Source organism: Oxyura jamaicensis, chromosome 17 (assembly GCF_011077185.1).
Source record: "Oxyura jamaicensis isolate SHBP4307 breed ruddy duck chromosome 17, BPBGC_Ojam_1.0, whole genome shotgun sequence".
NCBI classification, from domain to species: Eukaryota; Metazoa; Chordata; class Aves; order Anseriformes; family Anatidae; genus Oxyura; species Oxyura jamaicensis.
The window spans coordinates 5,706,128-5,725,512 of NC_048909.1; the positions used below are offsets into that span (position 1 = coordinate 5,706,128).

General features: G+C 48.2%; 2 protein-coding genes across 10 annotated transcripts in view; one reads left to right on the forward strand and one right to left on the reverse strand.

Annotated features, from left to right (window-relative positions):
• The window catches only part of SPTAN1 (spectrin alpha, non-erythrocytic 1), a 54,167-nt gene extending 48,251 nt beyond the window's left edge, over positions 1-5,916 (forward strand). For 5 of the 9 annotated variants that reach the window (XM_035341799.1, XM_035341801.1, XM_035341800.1 and 2 more), the window contains 6 exons: positions 2,562-2,616; positions 3,174-3,370; positions 3,760-3,813; positions 4,297-4,443; positions 4,784-4,931; positions 5,597-5,916. In XM_035341799.1, coding sequence (XP_035197690.1) covers positions 2,562-2,616; positions 3,174-3,370; positions 3,760-3,813; positions 4,297-4,443; positions 4,784-4,931; positions 5,597-5,722 — 727 coding nt within the window. In that variant the 3' untranslated portion in view covers positions 5,723-5,916. Of the gene's footprint in view, positions 1-1,262; positions 1,326-2,561; positions 2,617-3,173; positions 3,371-3,759; positions 3,814-4,296; positions 4,444-4,783; positions 4,932-5,596 lie in introns of all 9 variants that reach the window. The other 4 variants (XM_035341802.1, XM_035341797.1, XM_035341796.1 and 1 more) reach the window with 1 other exon arrangement.
• On the reverse strand, positions 5,909-14,103 carry DYNC2I2 (dynein 2 intermediate chain 2). The gene is made up of 9 exons (XM_035341805.1): positions 13,897-14,103; positions 12,946-13,200; positions 12,101-12,210; positions 9,963-10,120; positions 9,362-9,471; positions 8,518-8,685; positions 7,882-8,114; positions 6,913-7,070; positions 5,909-6,330 (listed from the first exon to the last, which is right to left on the reverse strand). Exons 1-9 carry the CDS (start codon positions 14,086-14,088, stop codon positions 6,092-6,094), a joined length of 1,623 nt encoding a protein of 540 aa, XP_035197696.1. The 5' UTR covers positions 14,089-14,103; the 3' UTR covers positions 5,909-6,091.
• Positions 14,104-19,385: the final 5,282 nt, after the last annotated feature.

A 19,385-nucleotide genomic window follows, 5' to 3' on the forward strand; every position in this document is an offset into this window, starting at 1 on the left:
TTAACCGTACTCAGGATAGGAGCTTACCCCACAGAGATCGTATTCCTGATAGTAGAAAGAAAACCTTCCAGAACAAACCCACGAACGTGCCTAGGTTTGCAGGCAGTTGGATGCCTGCAGTTTTATGTCCATTTGTGTCCATGGGAATAATTCCTGCTGAGGATGCACGTTGGTGGTTTCTCAAGTAGTGGAAAGGAAACAATAAAATTTTTAAATGTCTTCAGACTGCCAAAACCTCTGAGAACGTGTCTGTCCACTTAAATTTCTTCGGTATTAGAAATCTGCAACATGATAGAAGCTTTGTAATGAGGCGTAATGTGAAATGTTAACAAATACTGTACGGGCCTGGCGCAGAAGCCTGGGCGTCTGCCCAGTGTAATGTGCTGGAGAGGAGGCAGGGGCCTTTCTCATGAAGATAGAAGGCTTTTCATAATAAAAGGGCGGAATTCTTCGCAGATAACTGTGCTTCTTATGTGCTCTGTAATGACCACAGTGTCTTGTGTTCTGCTGTTTCTGCCAGATAAAAATAATTTGCCCCATTTTTTGTTGTACAGTTTAAGGGAACCGAGCAGATTTTCCTGGAACGGATGCTGAATTCTCTGCTCCTTTGTAAAGTAGTGTTGTAAATTAGTTCTGGTATCCAAGAACGAGCTAACAGAAAGGGCCATTTACTAAAAGACACGGGGTCAGAGTTCGAGATCACCATGCCAAGCTCTTTTGTTGAACAAATTACCAGAAGGCTGCTGATACGCAAGGCAGAGTTTGTCCTTAATTCTGCGTGAATAGATTAAAAATGCAGACCTAGCTCAAAGAGGCATTGGCTGTGCTGAGAATGCCTCGGCGAGAGGGAAAGCAGAGCTTCGGAGAAGTTTCAAGCTAGCAGCTGCCCTGCGCGCACCTGGCTTTTCAGTGCACCCTAGCGGCTTGTGTGTGCCCGGTGCTGCCTGGAGGGGGCTTCCTGCAGGGGAGGAGAAAGATGAGTTTAGAAAGAAAAATGCCTTTACAGGATCAGTAGATGAATTAACTGCAAAACGTCAGTTCTTTTTAGTGACCCTCCCTTTTGTGCGATTTACCCAACAATAATCAGTTGTGTGTGTGCAACCAGCGTTTGAATTATTTCACTAAACAATGGCTTACGTTTGCTGCAAGGTGGTGCTAGCTTGGAGTGTGGCTCCACTGCAGTGGCCGTGTTTGGGTGTGTTCTTTCCTCTGTTCTTTCTTCTTCCCTTTTGGAATTTACCTGGTTTCTTTTCTTTGACTAGCATAGCATATCGTCGTGTCATTCGTGTCTATCAGTATGAAGTTGGGGATGATCTATCTGGAAGGTTTTTTCCTCTTTATTTTCTTACCTCACTTTGGTTTTCAAATGCACTCTTTAATTCCAAGGCTCGCTTTCCTTCCAACTAACTTTCACAGCTTAGAGATGCTTGGAGGTTTGTTTCCCTGTTGACTCTTTCCTTTCCACGGTTGGTTCCCAGCTTCCTGCTCTGGGCGTGCGCTTCATCTCCTTAGGCACACACTGAATCTGAGCCTTAACCCCGTGGTGAGAGACGCCCGGGTGTTTGGTGCATTTTCATTGCTGCAGAGTGATTCAGCACTTGAAATCCCCTCCTCAAGGAGCCTGAAAGCACGTAGGATGGATCTCAGTGGGAACCTGATTATAGGGACAGGATCTTAAACACGGCAGAGCCAAAAGTGCGGTGCCCAGCCTGGCTGTCCAAGCACAGGTCATTCAGGAAGAGCTCTCGCTGTACGTGCTGGAAGGGCAGAGGTTCCTGAACGCTGCTGCTTAGAGGCCATGTAGGATTTGGGGGGGGGGGAAACATCCCGAGACATTCCGTAGCTAGGCCACGTGAAGCAGATCCCGGAGCCCCATCACCACAGTGGTGATCTCTGTGTGCTAGGGCAGGGCAGGGGGCTGCTGTGCTCAGCGTGGAGCTGGGCTGAGAGGAGTGGCCCTGCCTCAGTTTCCCTGGGGGCAGGATGGGAGAGGTGGGCAGAAAAGGCAACTTTCCATCAGCCACTGCTGCCTAGGGGAGACCTGTTGTTTTCTGCAGCGCTATGCTGTACTAAGACTACTTTTCAACCAAGCCAATAGTTTTCAAGGTCTTTTTCCCCATTTTCTCCCCACGTAACACGCCTCCGTAGAGCACCTGTATCTTGCTGGCTAATACAGCCTGTCCCCGGTGAATCACCTGTAGTTCGTGTGTGTGTGTGCTGGGCACGGTGGGGTGGGACTGCACCGAGTTTCTAATTTCATTAGGTCTGGAAAAGTGGGTGCTTTGGATCTGGCATGAAGTGTGGCTGCTGATCGTGTTGCCTTTCAAATGGGGCTAGAAATTAACTCTATAAAGAAATAAGAATCAAAACGAGATCTACACGTGTCTGTCTGAAAGAGGATGAGTCAGAATAAACAAAACACAAAACCAGTGTTTAAATATTCACAGGAGAATAACACTGCTGTAAGGATTTTTAATTGTAAGGAAGGACTGTTAATTTCAAGCCCCACCTGCCATTTTTTACGGGAGAAGTGCGCGCGCTCACTGTGATTCTGTGTTTAGGTCTTGTATGGTGGAGGAGTCGGGAACACTGGAATCGCAGCTGGAAGCTACTAAAGTAAGCGATGCTCATCGATTTCTAAAACACCTCTCCTGAGTGGTATCTTGGGAACACCGGGTGGGAATGAGAATGCATGTCATTGTACAGTAAAATCTGAATCGATTTTATATATTTTGAATACTGAAGAAGCCTTTGGGATTACCTATTTACGTATCTGATGTCTACTTACATCCCAGGCCATTACACAACACTATGATACAGGTTTCCTTTTTGTTCTTCTTTTCTAAAGGGCAGGGGTAGGGCAAAGAGAATACAGTATTGTAGCATGTTTTCTAATAAGAGTTTATTCTTTCTGTCTCAAGAGCTGGCTTGCAAGCCCTGTTGGTTTCCAACAACATGCACAAAGAGATTATTCTGAATACTATTTACAAATCCCAGCATATGTGTGCATGTGTATATAAATAAACATACATATATAATCCCAGCAGACAGAACATAAACCTTCCTCCCTTGCCAGCCCATGCTCGACACATGTTCATTTTAAGGCTTTTTTTTGTTGGTTGGTTGGGTTTTTTTGCACTCCTTGATTTCCTCCTCCTGCTCCCTCTGTGCAGCGCAAGCACCAGGAGATCCGAGCTATGAGGAGCCAGCTGAAGAAGATTGAGGACCTCGGAGCTGCCATGGAAGAGGCACTTATCTTGGACAACAAGTACACGGAGCACAGCACCGTGGGGCTGGCGCAGCAGTGGGACCAGCTTGACCAGCTGGGGATGAGAATGCAGCACAACCTGGAACAGCAGATCCAAGCCCGGTACTCCCTACCCCGTGTGCAGCGTGAAGTGTGCCTTGCCTGGGTGGGGGATAAACGAGGAGACGCATCTGTCTGTCTGGAAATGAGCCTTGCGTGACAGCGCTGAGTCTCTGCTGTGTTCTGACCCACGTATGGCAGCCTAGAGAGCTGCTTGCCGATCACCACCTCCCGGCTCTTTCAGCGGGATGAAGTTAGCAGTCTTTGATATGGTTCCTGCTGGCCATTAGCAGTGATGTCTTGCAGGAACTGATTTATTCTCTTGCGCTGTGATGATGTAACGTTTTGTCTGCTCGTGTGTCCTCACCTTTTGATGCAGCTGGCTGGTGTGGGACCCCAGCAGAGCTCTGCAGTTCAGGAACTGTTCACTAGCTTTGCTTCTTCTTTTGCAGAAACACGACTGGAGTCACTGAGGAGGCCTTGAAGGAGTTCAGCATGATGTTCAAGTGAGTGGCAGGAAACGCATGCCAGAGGAATTCTTGTGAGATATTTCTGGCATGTGGATGGCCCCTGTTCACAGGATTCTCTGACTGCTCTGTTTGTAGCTCCCTTATTGTCTGCCCAGTTTTGTGCTGAGCTGCCCTCGTCTCTGCCAGATGGCAGGAGATTCAGATGCACCCGCTGCCGGCCGGGTGCGGCCACACGAGGCTTTCCTGGGCACGCTCACTTGTGGGCACGGCAGTGTAGGAACCAGGAGTGCCAATGAATTCCAGATGGGAATATTGTCATTTTTGGATGCTTTTTAAGCAAAGTAAAGAATTTGTGCTTTCATTTTTACGTATGTTAGATAGGAAATGTCTACTGATTCAAGCTCATTTGTCCAGAATGGTGGGCTGGTTATCATGTTCTAGTTTTCAGCCCAGCGTGTAGCTGTCAGTCACTTAACAACCTGACACTTAAGAATGTGAGCTTTGGTTTTGTGTTTTTAGGCACTTTGACAAGGACAAATCCGGACGACTTAATCACCAGGAGTTTAAGTCTTGCTTGCGCTCCCTTGGCTACGACCTGCCTATGGTTGAGGAAGGAGAGCCAGATCCCGAATTTGAGTCTATTCTTGACACTGTTGATCCCAACAGGTACGTGGATTGGACCTTCTGTATTCCTGTTGCAAGCTGTGGTATCAGTACCTTCTGTGGGGTGTAGCTCTCTTACGGGCCGAGAGCTTTGCTTTCATTTATTATGGAGATGCTACGGTTGTTTTCACAATAATTCATTTAAAAGAGTATTCATGAAGGTAAGATTGACATTTGTGAAGAAGACATTCACCTTAAAAAAGGACTTGGTATTGATATAGCCTCCTGTGTTAAGACTTTTTTTGCTCCCAGGAAAGTTAAAGCCCCTCTCTCAGGAGGGAACTGCATTCTTCTGGATAGTAACGGATGGCAGCGTTCACACACTGTTTTGTTTCACTGGCAGAGATGGACACGTCTCACTGCAGGAGTACATGGCGTTTATGATCAGCAGGGAGACAGAAAACGTGAAATCCAGCGAGGAGATCGAGAGTGCTTTCCGTGCCCTCAGCTCAGAAGGGAAGCCCTATGTGACCAAGGAGGAACTCTACCAGGTACGTACCAGCTGTGGCCCCTAGTAACAGATGGAGGATTTTTGTTCATAGATTGTTAACAAAGAGCAATTAATTGGAAGTTCATGTCGCTAGCTGAATCAGTTCTGAGCCTGCAATGGTATCCTCTGCAAAATGCAGAAGTAACAACCCTACCCCTCTGCTTCTTTGGCTCTCCAGAGGAAGAAGAGAAGCTATAACTGCCCAAGAACTACTCGGGTTGAGTAAAAAGAGAACTCCCCAAAGGCCTGGGAAGGGAGTGCATTCATGGGGTGCTTTCCTGTAATCATCTGGGAAACTAGAGGGAGGTGTTTCTCTAGTTAAAGGAGAAACTTTAGCATCTATTCTTAGTATGAACATCTCCTCTCACTGCCCGCCAAGATGGCAAGTTTTTCCTGTCTGAACCCACCAGCTGGCAGAGAAATGAGGAGGTTGCTCTTCCTCCTATCAGCTACCTGTTCTGTCTTCTCTTCGGGGGGAAGACTCGGGCCAGACCTTCCAACCTTTAACCAAACTGTGCACAAAACAGAACGTTTCCATGCTGGGCATAGTTGTGGAGCTTCTTGGAGTTCTGCTCCAAGCTGTGTGCCCTCGGAAGGGGGAGGGCCGCATGCCAGGGGCCCAGCAGCAGCCTCAGAGCCCACCTCAGCGCTGTCTTTCTCTTTCAGAACCTGACCCGGGAACAAGCCGATTACTGCATTTCTCACATGAAGCCCTACATGGATGGCAAAGGCAGAGAACTTCCTTCTGCCTACGACTACATAGAATTTACACGTTCACTCTTTGTGAATTGATACAGAACACTAGTACCCAATGATACAAGGAACATGCTCACGTTTGCTGACTGTAGCTCTGCATGTGTCTCTCTCTTTGTGCTCTACAATAATCAATGTCTCTTTATGATGTAACCTTAAACTGCTTAGCTTAAAACTCTTAGGGAAAACAAACATTGCAGTGTGCTTCAATAAAAGTTACTGGTCGAACCACATCATCTCGTGTTTAATGGGTAAATGCAAAATTTAACTGATGTGGGTGAGACTCCAGCTGTGACCATAGTTACATGTTTTGCAGGTTAATGCTGTGGAACAGGTGAATGGGAACTTTTTGTGGAGGCAGAGTAGTTACAAGCTCCCAGCAGCTGGTTCCATTGCTGTTTCAGTGTTTCAGTCTGTGGCCTCGCTTGCCAGCTGCTCCAGATGAGTCATCTCCCTGGGTGCCTGCTCGGTAAAGTCAGAACTCAGCTGCCAGACTCTGACTGTACCGGTAGCATCCCCTGCTGCCAAGAGCTGAGTTTGCTTGATGTTAAATTCCAAGCAGTACACAGGGCATTCAGCCGCAGCCTGCTTTATGGAAACAGCAGGCTTCTGGGAGCTCTTCGCAAAATCAAACAGGTGCACGTCTCCTGTAAAACAGAAACACTTCTTACTGCTGCATGGTAACAGACTTGGTACTTAACAGCAGAATATTATCTGCTTAGTCTGGTACACTTACAGATGTCCTTCTTAACCTGTTCCCCCTTCCCTCTGATGGTGTCTAGACTGTGGCAGCTGCCATCACTGCAAGACTGCGCATTTACTCTGCTGTCAGAGCCCTGAAAGCAGCTGGCTAAACTCTTGTGAAATCTCCATTCCTTGACTCAAAAATACTGGGGCAATTTTCTAAAGAAAAAGTTCTTGTTTAGTTCTTGCTTATTCTTAGCTCTAGAAAAAAAAAAAAACATCAAAACAAGGAGACAGAGATCAGTTTTAGCCACATTACATCCCTGTAAGCTGCTGTAGCAACCTGGTATGAGCGAAAGTAAAAGAGCTGTTCCTGTTCATCTTGTAGAGTTAGAAATAACTACGTTGTACTAATTGCACAGTACAAACAATGCTCGTTGCTCTCTGCCTGTGTGATATGCTAATCAGTACAACTGACTCGTATCAATTAATACCCAGCTCAAAATCTAAATTTTCTGTCTGAGAATAGCCACACAGTTACTTGCCTTCCCCAGAAGCAGCTGCGAAGACCAGGGGCCGAACTGGAGACCAGCGTACGCAGAAGAGGTACTTCTTGGCTAACTGAAGCGAAAGGAGGGGTTGTGGCTGCAGCATGGAGTTCAGGTGAACTTGTCCGTCAGTCCCACAGCTCAGAAAGAGATTCCTGGGTGGGGGGAGCCAGAAACAACTTGGTAGGCCTTATTGCTGAAGACATGGAACAAAATTCACTCGCGGGGCGTGAGCTTGGCCGCTATTCCTATTTTGCCAGTATCTGGCTGTTTCCTACGGCAGCGCTTTCCAAGCTGTGCTCTGGGATGTGGGCTGTAGAAGCACAGCTTTGTTAGCGCTCGCAATTAAGTTTAATGAGGGCTCGTGTTGTCCACTGAGTGTGGTGGGTCGTGGGCCAGAGATGCCTGAGAACTGCCGACATAGAGCCTGGCATTGTCAGGGGCGTGTTTGTCTCATGCCAAGGAACTGCAGACCTGGGCCATCAGCACGTTTCAGGGAAAGATGGCTCGGGGCCTCTCCAGGGTGGGTGAACAGCAGGCAGAGATGTCAGCGTCTCGCTGGAATTCAGGCAGCTACGAGTACGATGTGCAACGGGCAGAGCACTTCAGTACTCATGAAGTAAATTACTTTTTTGAGATGCACCCCTTGACTTTGAATTGCTCTTCATTATTATTATGGGATGATCTAAGGAAGGTGCTAATGCTCTACGCTGGCCTCAGTGCAAATGCTATTTTGTGTTACTCCTGTCCTGACCTCACGCGGTGTACCTGAGTGCGCAGCTTCACCAGAGCGAACGTACACTGGTCGTCCTGCAAGGGGAAGTTACTTGCTCAAGTTCCCGGTGCCAGGTGCCCCTTGTTTGGAACTTGCACACGTACAAAAAGTGTTATTTGAAAATGCATGTTTAGAGCCAGGCAGTAACCTGTGCCCAAGGTGCAGTGGCAGTGTTTGATTACGGCACTTGCCTGTGGAAGGGGGAGCAGCTGACAGAGTACACTGGCCCGCCGTGGGGGGAGAAGGCGAGCTCTGCTGGCGCCCTGAGCGGGACCGAGGAACCTGTCTGGCGAAGAGCCGGAGTCTCTGCTGCCATGGAGCACTTCAGTGAGTAGCCGCCTTCCACGCCAACAATGAACACGCGGGGATCGAAGTGTGAAAAGGAGAGCGAGGTCACACCCACAGCGGCCTCTCCCCACATGAGCTAGGAGAAAAAAACAAAACCTGTTGTGAGTGCTGGGGGCCCTGACAGCGCAGGTGCAGGCAGAGCAGCACGAACCAGCCTGTCAGGGACCAACTGAGATGTTCTCTGCTCAGCCTTCAACCCTTGCAGCACCCGCCCACAATGGGATTTGTATGAATTATTATTATGATAAGCAAGGTCTCTTCTCCATCCCAGCAACTTTAGACCATGGCAAAACCGCAGCTGCTGCCAGTCTTCCAAGGAATGATTTTCAGTGGAGGAAGGGAGATGGGACCAAGGGTTAGTGGTGTTCAAAGTGGGGGCTTTTCCCGTCCCTTCTCATGTGAAAGGTGAGGTCTGCCAGCCGGGCTCTGGCGCTGAAGTGCTTTTGTTAGATGAGGCTTTGCTGAACCACTGAACTCACCTTCTTCAGCTGAGCACTACGAGGGATCTGCTGAGCCACCAGCGCAAACCCTTCAGCCAAGGCTAGCCGCCCATCGCGCTCCTCCCTCCACACCAGCACCTTTCCGTCCGTCGAGACGCTCAGCAGCTGGAAGTGGTTTCTGTGCTTGGCACCAGGTAACCAGCTCACCTGTTCCAAACGTGAGGAACTCATCAAGTGGGGGCTGCCAGAACCAACCCCACCCTCAGCAGCCTGCAGTCCCCTGTCCTGGGGACAACCTGGGAGCAGAGCCGGGTGGCACTCGGTCACCTCGGTGCCAAACTCGCTTCCCCGGGAGCTGGCACACAGACAGATGAGCTTAGGTGGTCAGGACTGAATTCCAGTTTCCGTGTTTCACCTGTCATTATTTCTGAGATCCAGTAATTAGAGCACTTCCACTCAGCTATAATTACAAGCATTTTCCCAAATTTTAGATCAGAAAGACAAAAAAAAAATAAGAGAACCAGCAGGAAGCATGACAAATTGTGACTCTGTGCAACTTTAAGCTTCCAGCTAAGGATCAGTGACACTTTACTACTTTCTTGTTGGCTTTGTCTGCATCAATAAACAGGTAAAGCAGGGGAACAGGCCTACTCCTCAATTATCCTGAACAAGAAGAAGTTATTTTTTACTGAGAAAGTGTCTGATTCAACAACTGCCACTTCAGGCGTTAGAGCAGGGAAAAATAGTTAACCAAAACAGAACATAGCGGCCTGAGAGCTTCAGGTGAAGTGCCAACAAGATGAGCAAGAAGTGAAAGCATAACACAGAGCAGTGCCAACTCTCTCCTCCCCCAGCTGTGTCTACTGTGGGTGTTCTCTCTCACCTGATAGACGGGATCGGTGTGAGTGTCGTCAGTCAGCCCTGTCCTCCAGATCAAAGGGTCGTCCCTTCTGCTGGTATCCCACACCACCACCTCCCCACTGAACAGGCCACCTGAGAGGAGCAGGATACCGATAAGCATGTGAGATCTGATCGTGCACAACACGAGCAATGCCACGGGCAGTTTGCTCTGTTGCTAGAACAGAACAGGGGGGAACTTCTCTCACTGCCAACATGACCGGTGTCCTGGGACCTGCAGCCCTCAGCCCAAAGCGTGACAGATGCAGCCATGAAGCTCTGGTGGAAACAGGCCCAACAACTTCAAAGGTAGCCATAGAGGGCACAGTCAGCTCTGGTGGAAGAGAACGCATCTCCACCAAAGTAAGTACACTCCTGCTCACAGCTAGGGCTGAATTTGCCTCTCACTCTGAGCTCTCTGATACAAAGGCAGATGTCACTGAAAAAAGCAGTAAGTTCCAGCTCCCAGTTCAGAAGCCAAAGTGCATTTGTCAGCGCTGGTTCCTCCGGGTGCGGAGCTGCAATAGCATTACTGTCACAAGGAATCTTAGGCTGAGGTGAGAGAGAGAAAAAAAGATCGGACCTACCAGCTATCAGTGAAGGCTGGGAGGGATGGAAAGCCAGGCACAGGACAGAACTGGGAACATCCACCACTAGGTCAGGGCGCTGCGGATCCAACCCTCTTCTGTCCAGATTCCAAGTACAAACGTAGGATTTTTCTGTGCTCCAGTCCCCATCATTCAACCTAAAGAAGAGAAAGCTACATCTTATTTGTCTGATATGAGGCGAATCCCAGTCCAAGCAGAGCTCTGATATTTCCCACTCATTTATACGCGTGTTGCTTTGTGGCTAGAAGGAAAACTGAGCTCGAGGGATCATGAGGTGATGCAACGTCTCTGTAGGCTCACATACACACGGTGCATTTCAGTGCGCAGACTGAACCAAGTGCCTGCCAGGAAATCTCACCTTGATTCATTGTGCCAAGATCTCCTAGCAGTTCAAATAGTGGGAACAACGAAAGAGCACGTACAGAAAGTTCCTATGAATACTTGGGAATGAAAATGCAGAGAGCCCAAATTGCTGCTGATATGCAGGCAGGCTGATTTGCAAGCCACTCTTCCTCTAAACAAGCAATCAAAGACCCAGGGTCTGAGAACGCACCGTGAGGAACTATCTTACCTGGCGGAGTGACGGGGCTAAAAGACTTACTGAGTCCTGCTTGGCCCGAGCTAGGCAGCATGATTTGAAGTCCGGGTGCCTCCATGGGATCAAAGATCCTCCTTCACAACCCACAGATGGTGGTGAGTACCCTGCACAAATCACGTCACCTGCCCCAGCTCTACAGCTTTCACTTCAGTCTCATGCCCATAATAATTCTTGGCCATGAATGGCTCTCAGGAATTACTTCTCTGGGCTACTAAAAGACACCTGCCACCCTGCTTGCTTTGTTATCTCCAGCTGCTTCATTCACTGCATGCTTACCAAAATGTAAGGGGGCAGAACAAACCCAAAGTGATGCCTGCCAGAAGCCATCTGCCCAAAGCAGCAGTCCCAAGACCTGCATATTTACCACTCCACATCCCAGCAAATATCACAGCTGCAATGCAGTGCATTTTCTGAAGGTAAAGGGTTCTGCCAGGAAGGTACTTTGAGGTGGCACATCTGAGAAGCTGTACAGACATGTGCAGGTAATGGTAAAGAGCTCCCTGGGGAGCTGACGGGGCCTTCGTGCAGTATCTGTGTCCTCTTGTCAGCACGTTGACCAACGTGACGTAACATCTTGCTACACGGCGCTGATACAGAGGACAGAGATCTGCAGACCAGTGAGTGGCCAGGACAGGAAGCAATTGTTCTGAACTTGGCTTCTGCTTTTACTTGGAAGAGATACTGAGTAAATAAAATAAAAGGAGCACTTTTTTCATACAGTGTGTAGTTGAGCTTGAAACGCCTTATTCAAGACTGTTGTGGATGCTACAAGTTCAAAGATTCAGCGAGACTGCAGAAGTTCACGGCAGGGAATTCTACTGAGGGTAACCACAGACTAGAAACCATATTCCAATCTGGAAATAGCTGAAGACTGGAAGAGCAGAAGGGGCAAGCAGCATACAGGTTTGCCCTGTTCTACTTTTCCCTATCCCTTCATTTGTGGATACGCTTTTTGCCAGGGCCTTTAGTTTAAGGAAACAATGGTAGAAAGAAAACTGAGTAAGGGCAAGGGTAAGGCACAGAAGAGATGCTGTTACAGACGTTCACTAGATTAGATGAACGTTTTGTCCAACCCCCGTTTCAGAGATTCTTAAATGTTTGTTAGCACATGCTCATGGCACCAGGCGCACACGTTAACGGGTGGCAGGTTCACCTGGGGAGCTAAGAGACCACATTAAAACAACACGATCTTCAGCGAACACAAGGACGTACTTCAAACCTCGCCCTCCTACATTTGCAAGTGCGTTTGCATTTCTCTTCCAAACAGAATCTATCTAGAAACAAATCAGTAAAAGCATAGATATCCATTTTATATGGCAAAAAGCAGAAGAAATAAATGCCATAATTTAAGACTGCCCTGAGATGTGTTTTCTTTGAATTATTGTTTTTTTTTAACATGAACAAGGTGTGTTTATATCTAGTTGATTACTGCAGAGAAAGGGAACGTATGTAAATCTCAGGTCAGCCTGAAATGTCACAGCGACCTCAGTTAAGCTCTCAAACCCAGTCAGATACTCACCGGCCATACGAGCATGCAAGAACGGATCCAGTTGCATTCCACGAGACGCTGGTAACCTGCAGGTGTTGATCCTGAGCCTCGGGGTATGACAACGTATGCAAACACAGCACCTGGAAGAGATCAAATTCAAGCACTGAAGCAATCATCTCTGAACACAGAGAAATGAGATCTGTGCATGCCCCTGGATATGGTCGTATGGTTACAGTGTAGGCTTCCTGTCTGTCAAAGTAGCATACAATTATATGTGAAAAAGAAGGGGGAAAAAAAAAACACGTGACCCTACAAAATGAACCATCCCTGCATAATCACCTCCCTTAGAGTGCACACTTCGGGGTCTGCATGGCAAGTCTGGAGGGATGCACCATTAGCATTCACGACAGGCCCCCAGTATGATTCCTGCCCTCGCTAAGCTTCACCAGAAACGATTTGGAAATGACTCTACCAACGTGTACTGACGGCTACAAATTGCTCCCACTCTTCAACGCTGTACACTAAACAAATATAATCTAAATAGGAAGAGGTGCCAAATCACTGACTTCAACTGCTGTCAGATAACTTGTCGTCTGGCACTCTCTGAAGGGGCTCCTGGGAGCTGAAGATAAGCCCACACCAGCTGCAGGCTTCCTTCTCATAAAGCTGCTGCAGCAGTCGCTAACAGGGATAGCTTTACCAGGCAAGGGCGAGTGAAAAGCAAGGGAGAAAGCAGCAGGAAAAAATGATGTATTTTTTAGTTATTAGAATAGGACAAGAATAATCACAGCAGTAAGAAACAGAACTAATGAGTCAGAGCCACTGCAACCAGCTCTCCTTGGGTAATGACAAGAATCTGCATGCTGTCAACTTACTGCTTCATGCTGATCTGTCCAGTTCACTTCAAAGCCATCAAAGGCACGGCTTGTCCAGTTTTTATTCAGCTCTTTGATAACAACATCCTCCACTCTCTGAAGGAACAGTAGAAGGCTAGTGTAATCTACTTGGACTTCTTGCTGGAAGGCTTGGGCAGCATCTATGCTTTGATCCGTTTGTACACTGGCATCCTGACTTGCCTGTGACTGTACCGCAGCTTCTGCTGTTGAAATTTGCCCAGTCTGGCAGCTTTTCTAGGAAGAGAAGAAACACTGTAAGTCAAACAGAGAGCGCCGCACAAAGCATTCAGAGCATCTTCCCTTTTCTGGCACTGCACAGGCTTTCAGACACACTCGCACTTTTCAGGTTCATGGTTAAAAGCAGGGTGCCCTTGTCATTCTCCGGGTGCTGGTGACATGTTCGTCACCTTCACACGACCTGACAGGAGGCAGAGATGCCTGGGTACCGCTTCAATCCAGGCAGTGAGCTCTGCAGTACTGAGTGCAGAGGATGAGCGAAACCAAACCGGGAGTGAGCCTCCACGGGCCACAGCGGAAACTGACCGCGATGCCGGGCACAGCGTTTATTACTGGCTCTCGGACTGGCTTTGTGGCAGCCGCCCGCGTGTTTCTTGGCCAATTTGCACAAAGGGCCTGACGATAAAAAGCTGCCAAGGGGCAGAGGCGGTGAGCTCGGGCCCGGCAGCATCGGGAAGCTCCCCGGTCTCGGTGCCGGGCCCTGACGGCCGGGCGAGGCGAGGGAAGAGCAGGGAAGGGAGGCGCCGGGGCCCCGCCGCTCCCTCAGCGCGCCCGGCCGGGAGGGAAGGAGCGGGCCGCCGCTGCCCTGTCAGCACCGGGGCCTCCTGCTTGTGGCCATGCCGGCGGCTCCCGGCGGCCCAGCGGCGCGGAGCGGGGCCGGGGCCGCCCCGGGGCCCGGCGGGTGCCTCTCACCGCCTCGCAGCGCAGGCTCCGGCCGCTTCTCCACAGCGATGGCACCGCGGCCCCGGGCGCCGACCCGTCCGCCAACATGGCGGCCCCCACAGCCGTTGCCATGGAGACGGGCGAGGCGCTGCGGGGTGACGTCACCGCGGGCGGGAAGTGAGGCTGGCGGCGCCATGTTGGGGAAGGGCGATGAGGGCTCATGGCGGAGGGGGGGTGCTGGTGGGCGTCTCAGCTGGCTTCTTGGGGCAAAGCCGCGGGTGTGCTGGGGACGGGGCCACCGTGATGTTTGAGCGGGGATTTCTCCTTCCGTGCGGCCGTTCCCACGCTGGACGCCAGCGGGCGCCGCTGGAGACACGAGGGGCGGTGCGGGCAGGGGGTGCCAGGAGTTAAGATGGCGCCGAGGGCTGGGGGCGCCGTGAGGGAGCCGGCGACTGAGGAGAGCCGTGATGGCGGAGGAGAGTTCTGGTGCCTGAGGAGAGTTCTGGTGCCTAGGAGAGCCCCGGTGTCTGAGGAGAACTCTGGTGTTCTGGTGTTCGCAGAAGCCCCGCAGCGCTCGGAGCCGCTGCCGGGCCGCGGGCGCCCCCCGTGAGGTGCCGCCACGAGCGCCCCGCTGCCGCCCGCCCTTGGCTCCGCAGCTCTCCGGGGCTGGCTCGTTCCTTATTAAACGCAATTTGAAGTCAGCGTCCGTGGTGTGCGCTTACCGAGGGGACGGGGCAGGGGGATCAACGCGGGGCGTGCAGAGCCTGCTGCTCGGCTCCCTGGCCCTGCGCGTCCGCTGGGGTTTGGCGAGGGAGTTGCGGAGCTTTGTGCTGTGGGGGGTTGCTGCTCCGCTGTGCTGCCGGGCAGAAAGGAGGAAAAGGCAGAAAAGAGCTCGGCCTCGCCTGCCCCAGCGCCGGCCGGGGCATGCAGCGGGGTCAGGCCGTGCTGCTTAGGGCCACAGCCACGCTCCCCGGTGTCCCAGGCTCCTACAGCAGTGCTTTTTCACAGGTATGTCGGCTTGCAGGGGTTTTTCCAATTGCACCTTCACTGGAACAGCTTCTCGATGAACGCTGAGGATAAATTTAGCCCTGGTATAAGCAGGCGTGGATGCGCGAACTTGAGCAGAGTTATTCCTGCTATTGCAGGGAGGGAGTTCGGTCTGTAAGTCAAAATAAAGAAGACAGGATACGGAGTGGGCGCTCCAAAGAGTGGATGTGGCCCTGCTAGTGTTACTGGTGAAATCCTAGTACGGCACTTGCCAAGAGAAGTTTAAGAGATCAGCAGATTTGTTGAAGATACAGTAAGTATTTGAAGATGCAGTAACAAGCCAGTTCATCCCTTAATGAGTGAAATAAATCTATTTTCTATTCAAGTTCAACACCACTATTAAAATGTAAAGTGAGCATTGTGTGAATAATTTTACTGCTGCAAGTAGTTAAACTGCAGCAAGTAGGGGGAATTATTTTTTAGGTTTGCTTTATGTTGAATAACTGGCATGAAATACTTGAACCCTGTAGCATAGTGTGTTGCTTTTTTAAGAAGTTCTTAAAGCTTAACAGAAAGATTTATCATCTATAAATAGATCATCTTCAGTCATCACTAAATTATCTGTAATTGGTATATTAGAACTGCCAAGGCACGTTACTGTTTGGTAGTAGACTAAATATTACAAGTGTGGATTTATACACAGTCTGCATCCTAATAAAAACGCTAAGCACAGGCTGCCGTTCAAAAACTTTAGGTTGTCAGAGTGAATCTGAGGATAAAAGCTTTTTTTTGTTGTTGTTTTTGTTTTGTTTTTGAGATGGCAGTGAGATAAGCAAACTGGAATTTGAATATGTGAAACAGACCGAAAATAAATCAACGTTTTTTCTCAGTAAGTAATATGCAAAGTTACTGCAAAGGTGGTACGTGTGCCCCTATAATATTGTGCGTGTCTGGACTTTTTCTTCCACGAGGATGAGAAATGAGCGAATAGCTCTAAAAGATGACTGTTCTAAGTAATTGCAGTTTAATTATTTTATTATTATTCCAGTATCTCTGATTTGCTGGAGCTTCAATTTATCACCAGTATTTCAATAAATCATACCTAGCTTTTTCTTTCTGGCATGGCAGTATCAGACACACAAGCGTTCTGATGTGGTAACACTGCACTGGAAATAGGGTAAAATCAAGGATAATTGGGGGAGGGGGTTTACTAGCCTGAGGCTGCTAAGTGTCTCTAAAGTGGCTGTAACTATTACAGTGCTGATCTGTGTTTTCTCTTCTTTGTGTTTCATGAGATGAAGTATTAATAAGTTTTCACTTTTACATAATGGAGCAAATTAGCATCAGAAAATGAGAACAAGAGAAGACTAAGGTGAAGAGAAAGCACTGTGGGAAGAAGCACTTGGGGGGAAAGTATTAGAAAAAAGGATGAGATACAACAAAGCATGAATGCTGGGGGTATAATTTCTATGACCTGGCACAAATCAAATATTCTAGGCTAAATTTTGCTAAAAATTTACCAAACAGGGGATACAGTAACTGTCCTCTGTGATAAATGAAATAATTGAGCTGTGTTGAGGCCCCAAGTAGCTGAAACAGTGGTCTCTACCCAAAATAGAGAGGCATTGCTGAGCTTTCCCCATTTATACCTTTCTCGCCATTTCCTCCACCCCAAACACGCAAGTGAGAATGAAGAAACCGATGTGCATAGCTCAAACGAGAAAGGAATGTCTGGCCATGAGAAAGAACTCTTGGGGCTTAGATTGGCAGCGAGAGGCTTGAAATGGGATTTGAGGCATTGCCTTTCTCTGACTGATGGGTTCAGTTCAGGGGAACAGTACTTTTTACATCTTCTCATTTTATGTTAAAAAAAAAAAGTCAAACAACAAAACTCTTCAAATAATAAAACGGGTTTATATGAAAGAAACATGTCCAGAATTGACTTGTTTCTCCAGCTGGTATAACCAGCAGGCCTTAATTCCATTTCCCTGGTTGTTCCTTTCAAACGAGGTTGCAGAGCATGACAAACCTGGTTTGGCTGAGGCCTGGGTACTTAACCGCATTGCCTTTGAATTACCCTGAGTATGCAACACAGAGGTTAAACAGGCTTTATGCTGATGTTTTGTGCTCGACAGTACCTGATTAGTTACTTCTAACCTGTTAGTTTTGAACGAGGTCTTGAGTGTCGTTTGCTTCAGAGTGAGGTTGGTTGCTCTACCGATTTAGAGGCTAGCATCAGTGAGGCCGTGAGGCTCGCATGAAATTGAAATATCCCTTGAGAAGAATAATCGAGACAGTACAAGTGTGAAAGGCAAGAGGACAAATAAGCAGCTACTATCCAAAAGGACAATCAGTGGAAAGCCCCTTAACATCTGCAACGGTATTCTAAGGGATACTCCTTTAGATTCACCGATAGTTTGCTGTATGCCATCCTGGAAAGTTTTTAGTAGCGCCCTATTGTGCTGGTGTAGGTGGTGACCGAGGAGTTCAAATGCAGGACCAGTAACAGTGAGTTTTCTGAAGTCCGCTTATCTGCGCTGTTACCTGTGATGCTCCTCATCTTGTATTCAGACCATGCCACAAGCGTTTTTTTTTACCCTTGCCTGCTCTGTGAGGTACTGAACTGCAGGTGCCATTTTTGATGGGATATTTTGGGGGTAAGGTTTAGATGACGTACGAAACCATGCTGGGAATTTATGGCAGAATTAAAAACAGAACCTAAGTTCCTAAATGGCAGAGCATTGTTTCAAATGTATTTGTCAGATACTTTGTGCATGCATTGCTGATGTACAGACCTTTTTTTTTCTTTCAGTTAGAGATCCGTGATTTAAAAATCAGGTGTTCACACATTCACTAAACTTGAAGGAAAGAAAGGTCACCACAACTGTGCTGCGTTCAGAACACGGTGTCTGTGCAGGCAGCCAGATGCTCAGAAGCTTAATGAGAGTTCAGGTCCTTGCGTGGATTCAAAGTGTGTTACCTCAAGCTGTGTGAATCCTCCAGCTCTTGCTTCTCCAGTGTCATTCATAAAGGGCTCATACATCTTTCTGTAACTTCTGACCTCCTGTTCCTCCTGTCTCTGCAAATGCTCTGCCCTTTTTGCTTTGAAAAACGTATTCTGAATTTCAGCAAATAACACATTGGCTCGTTTCTGAAGTACTGTTACACAGAGATGCGTGTGCTATCCTATAAAAATAATCCATTTCCATTACTCAGAGATCTGTTATGCTTTGTAGAATTAGAGTCGGGAGGGGGTCACTTTTAAACCTTACAACTATTATGGGTATGACTTCGTGCACAGCACAGGTATCACCTGTCACACAGTCAGTCCCACACTGACAATAAGATTTTAGTCAAAATGTGACCGAAATGAGAAGGAGTGTAGGGAAAGCGTGCTTTGTTGCAGGTGTCAGCAAGCTACCACCGCAGGGGCGCAAAGGCTCCACGCAGGCAGATTTTGAATGGCAAGTAGGAGCTGGCACGGGGCCAAGAGCCGTGGCATATCGAAAGAGGCATCTGTGAAAGCCTCGGGATCCCAGTTCCTGGCTGTCGTGGTGCTCCAAATGCAGTGGCAGCTGGGAGCCTCTGCCTTGGACAGAGGCAAGACGCTGTCCACAAGGTGATTGGCAGTGTCTCTCTGCTTTTAGACACAGCATCCCCTAGTTCCTGCTGAGCTTATACCAGCATGCTCACCGTCTAATCTCAGAAACAGAACTACAATCTGGCATGCCACCCTTAAACGGTAGCTGACTCTTTGCAGTGCTGACAACAGGGAAGAAAACACTGCGATTCCTTAAATTAACTCCATACTCAGTAATTATGCACGACTAAAAATTATTTATCTGTTCTGTACATCACTTTACCAACACGTACTATGTCTAAAGTATCTCAAACTGCCATTGGAACTTGAATTGGTATGTATAAAGCACCCGACTATCTCCAAAAGCACTGCAGACAGGCATTATTTGTGTGGACAGAATTGGCTGTCCTTTGCAGAAATGTTGTTTCTAAAAGGACATTCAGAGATACGTAGTTACATTCTGCTCAGTCCCATCAAATTTATACTTTATAAAGCAAATGGAATTTGCGCGGTAGTTCTTGATTGCTCTTCAGAAACCGATACGTTTAATTTAGAGCGTGCTACTTTAATTTCTTACGCGTGATTTATGTGAACACAATGATCAATACATCAATGCTTTACTGGGATATAAATATGTAATCTGAGAGTGGAGAACAAAATCATGTTCCTAACGATGTTAATAAATACAGTAGCAAAGACAGGCCTATTTGCAAGGACTGCTTTTATTGATATAAACTTCACCTCCGTTTAAAGAGCGTGAGTGCTATCAGTTTAGCTAGACCAGCAAAATCATCTTATGCTTACTGCAAAAGCCACTTCTGAAATGGCAAATAAAGCATCTTTGATTAGTCTGTTATGCCATGTGTAGCAAGAATCCCGAAGGATTCTGGAGCACGTTATACAAACACACGCAGGTAACTCTGCAGAATTATGCACTGCAGAAAGATTATCA